Source organism: Benincasa hispida, chromosome 3 (assembly GCF_027475165.1).
Source record: "Benincasa hispida cultivar pf3 chromosome 3, pf3_genome.v1.1, whole genome shotgun sequence".
In the NCBI taxonomy this organism is placed as follows: Eukaryota; Viridiplantae; Streptophyta; class Magnoliopsida; order Cucurbitales; family Cucurbitaceae; genus Benincasa; species Benincasa hispida.
In genome coordinates, this window is record NC_143480.1 from 38,975,354 (window position 1) to 38,981,595 (window position 6,242).

The 6,242-nt window shown below is 32.1% G+C and overlaps 1 protein-coding gene across 1 annotated transcript; it reads right to left on the reverse strand.

Moving 5' to 3' along the window:
* LOC120074071 (UDP-glycosyltransferase 91A1-like) lies at positions 1-1,684 on the reverse strand. Its single transcript, XM_039027056.2, has one exon. It carries the CDS (start codon positions 1,581-1,583, stop codon positions 186-188), a length of 1,398 nt encoding a protein of 465 aa, XP_038882984.1. The 5' UTR covers positions 1,584-1,684; the 3' UTR covers positions 1-185.
* Between the last annotated feature and the right edge of the window lie 4,558 nt (positions 1,685-6,242).

Sequence of the window (6,242 nt, forward strand, 5' to 3'; positions counted from 1 at the left end):
TTGAGAAACTAACAAATTTATTGAGATGAAAAAAAAAAAAAAAAAAAACTAAAATTACACATGGATGAAAATATTATTCTAACAATAAGTTTTAACTTAGAAGAGTGAAACCATGGACATAGGCCGGCAAACTAGAGAAATAAAAAACTAGCATATCAAGATTGGTTTCACAGTGCATCTTCAGTTCAAAGTTCATCTCTATTCCCATGCGCTTTCAAATATCCCAAGAACTGATCAATTAACTCGTCATCTTTTTCTTTATTCACAAACAAATGTTTCATCTCTCTTATTCTCTCTCTATAAATCTTACCTTCTTCCTCCACCACTACCAGCTTCAATGATTCTGCCACGGCATCCCTTGTAAATGAACCATCCAATTCATTCCTCGGAACTGAGTAACCCATCTTCTTCTCTTCCAACACCCTCGCATTGATTCCTTGATCTGCAAGAAATGTTAGTAATACCAAAGCTCTTTCACTCTGAATCGCTTCCACAACAGAGCTCCAACCAGAATGTGTCAAAAACCCACCCACCGAGTCATGCTCCAATATTTTCAATTGTGGCGCCCAGGTGGTCCACACAATGCCTCGCCCTTTGGTTCGTTCTTCAAATCCCTCCGGTAATTCAACCGGGTCCGGGTCGCTCGGTCCTCGTCGTGTCCTAAACACCCAGAAGAACCGCAGCTCTGATTTTTCCAATCCTAAAGCAATCTCTGTCAGTTCGTCCTGACTAGGCTTGGCCTCACTCCCGAATGCCACGTAGACCACCGAAGCATTGGGTTGTTTGTCAAGCCACTCTTTAATCGACTGCCATGTTGGATTGTCGTCACCAGAATCGTACTCCGATGTCGGAAGTTGGCCGACGGGGAAAATGGTTTTACCGTATACATCACCAAGCAATTGAATCCACTTCTGATTAAATTCAGGGCATGCTCTCACAACCACTATATCGCTATAGTGAGCACTCATTTTTAAGCGATCTAAATCAGAAACCCCAGTAACATTACCGGATATACTGTCGAAGATCCTCATGATTTCGAAGTGGCGAAACACAACGGTCGAGGGGAAGGAAACCCAATTGGGAGAAACAGTGAAATCCTCTGGTTTAATCCGATTATCTCCGAACATGGGTCCAAGAAATACAAGACACTCCGGATTGTAAATACTGAAGAAAGCGGTTTTGATCCCAAGAGCGGGTCCGATCTCTTGACCCAACCAATAGGGAGCGAAGTCGTATAAGATCCAATCCGCATCGGAAGTTTGAAGAAAGTCAAAGAGGGGCTGTTTAAGGTCGTCGACGGCCTTTTTGAGAAACTGAACTTTGTCGTAAGGGAGATCGGATGTGGCCTCTGCATCTTGGGGCAGATTATCGACTTGAGGGAAAGGAATTTTGACAAAGCTGAGAAAAGGAGCTAAATGGGGAGGAAGTTTAGTGGGGAGACGGTCGATGTTTTTGGGAGTGGAAACGAAAGAGACGTGGTGACCCTTTTGAGCAATAAGTTTGGATAGCTCAAGAAAAGGAATCATATGGCCGAAAGCTAGCCATGGGAAGATGACTATATGGAGCTTCTTGTCAACGGCCATGGAAGTTTGCGGGAGGTGATTGCTGTTGTTGGTGCAAAATGTCAGTAAAATAATGGTGGAGGTATTGGATGCATGAGGGATATATATAATATAATATAATGATGGTGAAGACGGCAGAGTTCCTTTATTTATTAATATAATAAACTGGCTGCTGAAGCACGCACATGCTTGACGACGAAAACCCATACATCGCTGAAGAGCGCACTTGCGTATTTGGGTTTATTTCTTGTTTTTAGTCCCAAAATCGTACAAAAACACTTCTAACAACTTTTGCAAATTTCACATTTACCAACTTTTAATGTTTTTTTTTTCCTTTTTTAGAAATTGCATAGATAATAAATTGAAAATAAGATATAGCAATCATGTATTTAACTTATAAAATTTTGTATATATGACAAATATATGAACGTTAGTGATTTTGAAACAGTACCCACGAAGGAGAACCCAACGTCAACAATCTCCGGCACCAACACCTATTTTCTTCTCTGTTGTTGACGTGCATCATGATTGGAGCTGGAGCCCTCAAAATTAAGAAGATCAACATATTTTAAAAAATGCTATTGGGCTTAATTTACTTAAATACTCTTGATGTTTAAAAACCTTTAAATGTCTTTTCATTTTCAACAATTCTATAGATTTCTCTTTTGATATATATAATACTGGATTGAGATGGATTGCACTTTTGTGGAATAGTTGACCAACTTATTTATTGGATTATATAGAAGATATTTAGGGAAGCAATGAATTAGTTATTATAATATTATTATAATTGGGGTATGATAGTTTGTATTTAGAATGTAGATTATTTTAGTTTGGCTTATAATAGTATGTGTTTGAGACATAAACTATTTTAATTTTAGAAGGAAATATAAACACTGTAGTAAATAAATAATAATAATAAACGTAAAAATTGTAGCAAATAGTAAATGAAGTGGTTATTATATTTTGATAATAACTTTTACCTCAAACGTCCTCTATAATCTGAAATTTAGAATTCTTTATAGGGCCTTAATTTCCTCTTTAAAGTATAAACTTAATAATGGAAAACACGGTTTTTTTCCATCAATTCGTGTGCTAATGGAAATTGTAATTGGCTTAATATTTTGTAATTTCTATGTAACTGCTATGAGAAAAAAAAATAGAAGGTAATTGGCAATATCATAACTACTATCTAAATGATAAAACAAATAGAAGGTAATCAGATTAAAATATCAATCAAAAGTTAATTAGATATCAATTAGAAGAACATCAAATAGCTGTCAGAAACTACTAACTGATACAAAAAAATAGGACAATATCAGTACTATGTGACAAAAAAAATAACAAGATAATCAAAAGGCAATATCATAAGCTATCAACAATTATTGCTTTTTTATTACATCCCAAGCTAAATGAAAGGCAAATAAATAGTAATCGTCATCAAATAGTAATCAATATCATTGATAGTCAGTATCGGATAATAATAAGACAATAATCAAATATAAACAGTATCATTGACGAGCAGTATTAGATAGTAATCAGATAATAACAATCAGATAACAATGGGTATAATTGTCAATAAGAGAACAATCAATATCAAATAATGATTAAACAACAATTAGCTAGTAAATCAATATTATTAACAATCAGTATAAGATAGCAATCAAATAACAATCGATATGAAATAGCAATCAAACAATAATAAGAAAACAATTATATAGTAATTGATATCATTGACAATCAAATGGTAATCAGATGACAATCAGACGACAATTAAATACAATCACACATTTTTAACCGTGAGGGCATTTTGATCATCTAACTATTACAATTTGGTTGGGCTTTTAATTTTGCCATTTCCTACAAAATTCATATCCGTAGACTATGGACCTAATTTCACTATTATTTTTTTACAACCTTGCAATCGCCCCTTTTTTATATAAAATATATATATATATATGCTCACCAACTTATACAATTGATTCAAAAGTTTTGTTTTTCATTAAAATAAATAATGAACTATTAAGCAAAAAATACAATGTGCATGACAATAATGGTCTACAACTATACAAAAAATAAATATATTTTTAATAGGAACTATTATGGAGCGGTTTTAATAGTATGTGTTCGAGGTGCATATGTATTATTTTTGTTTGAATTTGGATATAAACTATTTGTCATGGTTACAAATGAGAGAAGAGGACGGTTACAAAGTAGTTATTAGGTTAAACTACAATTTTGATACCTATATTTTGATGTTGGTTCAACTTTAATGTTTGTACTTTTAGTTGTCCAATTTTAGTCTACGTATTTTCAATAAATCTTAAATTTAGTCCCTCAAAATTAATTTTATCGAAATTGGTCAAATAATAATAATAATAATTTGACTGGTGACAATCTGCAAGGAAAAAGCTCAAACCTAGATTAAAATTGATGCAAAAAAGATCTAAAAAAGAGGGAATGAAATTGCAAATTGAATTATCTCAGAAACAGATTCAAATCCTTCATATCTCTACCGATCTCTCTGTTCTTTCTTCAATTTGTTTTTTCAATCATCGTTGGAATCTTCTCAAAGCATCGACTATGACTCTCACTGCTTGTTTATCAATGGCATTGGGAGTACGAAAAGATGCAAAATCGATTTCAAATCGGTACTACATGGACCGACATTACCGACCTATCTACGGGTTCTGCCATTTCTTGTTGGTTCCACATATCTCTTACTTCTCTACCTCAAAAACAGATTCATCGAGTAAGTGTTTAAGGGAGTGATGATCCAAGAGATTGGCTTTTTTGGCATTTTTGGCATTTTTGGTCGCCATTTTTTATAGCTTTCGGTTTTAGTTCTCTTCGTCGTCTACGAAGGTTTGTCTAAAATCTGAAAAAGAAAGGAGAGAAACAAAATGTAACCTAATATCGTTTTCGTAAGAAACAAAAATGGGGGGGGGAGGTGGCTGATGGGGAAAATAGGGTTTAGAAAAGGGATAGATAGGATAAATAGGGATAGAAGCGGGAAATGAAAAAAAAATGGGGGAGAATGGGTTTTGTTTTTTTTTTTTTTTTTTTAAGGAAAAAAAAGAAAAGCGGATCTTTAATGTCGGTTTAAAACCGACATTAAAGATCCGCTTTTTTTAAAAAAAACAAAACCAACATTATACATCCGATTTCACTTTTTCCAACCGACATTAAAGCCCAAAATTCTTGTAGTAGTTGTTCACTTGTTTGTTATCTACAATATCCAAAAACTAGCTATATTGACTAAAATATTATAAACACAAACTTCTAAAATTGAGATCCAATTTAATAATCAATTCATTTTAGTTTTTCAGTTTTTGAAAATTAAGTCTCTATAAACACCTCTTTCATCTAATTTATTATCTACTTTCTACTAATATTTTAAAGAAATCAAGTCAAATTTTAAAAACTAAGAAAATAGTTTTTGTTTTTGAAAATTGACTAAGAATTCAACTTGTTTTATTTATGAAAGATAAAAAATGGTGATGAGAAACCTATTAAAAAAAAAAGAAAAAAATGGTGATGAGAAATTGAAAGAAAATAAACTTAATTTTAAAAATCCAAAAAATTATAAAAAATGTTGATTTTTAAATTTCTTTAAATGAACTAGAATTTTGAATTTAAAATTCAAAGACTAAATTGAAGTGCTTGATGAGCGCAGAATCAAACATGATGGGTGCAAAATGAAGAGCTTGCTTCTCTCTATAATAATTTAAAGCAACCAAAATCTTTACGTGATATTACTATTGCTCCACTACGAGAAAATAACAAATTAATTTTGCTCAAGTAACAAAAGAACAAAAATACAAAAGTTATTTTTGAAAGAAAAGAAAAAAAAACAAGAAAGAAAAAAAGATGACTTTTACCTTTCTAGCCTATAAATTATATGATTGCTGTTGAGAATAAAGATCTGATGGGATACGAGGCGGCCTCATCCATGTCCCTTTTCATATCCTTCCTTTTTTTCCAATCTCATTCTACATTTTCCACATACTACAACGGTAAATCTAACCACGCATTCTTCATACTAATAGGGATAGTTATTTTCAATAACGATTGTTGTGCTATGATCTCACCCGGATTTGTAATCATCATGGACCTTTTGTGGACTTATTTGAATCTCAATAAAATTTTGAATAAATTTTAGTATTTATCTTGAATTAAATTTTGACATAGTCCAAAATTTTTCTGAAATATTAAAAAAATGTAATATTCAAAGTTTCGAGATTGTCGAAATCTTCTTAGGGGCCACTACAAATATCTCCACAAAATCTCCCGTTTCAACTATAACTCAGACAAGTCAGATTTTAATTTTAACATTTTTCTCTTCATTCTTTTCCAGGAAACAACCTGTCCAATCAATTCCTCGGCCGCCACCCATTCTTCGATTTTTCCTTCTCCAAATATTTATTTCATTTATTGAATACCATTTTTAACCATTTCGGTCTTCTCAAAAAAAAAAAAAAAAAAAAAAAACATTTCGGTCTTTTATTATATAAAATTCTATGTTCCATTATATTTAATCACATGTTTTAAGAAAAAAGACTGAGTTTCAAACCTAAGATTGGAAAGTACAATAATCAAGTTTGATTATTATATCAAAAAATTAAATATAAATAGTAAATGAAAATGAATTTGAAAAAAATTACTTCTTTAAGTCCTAAG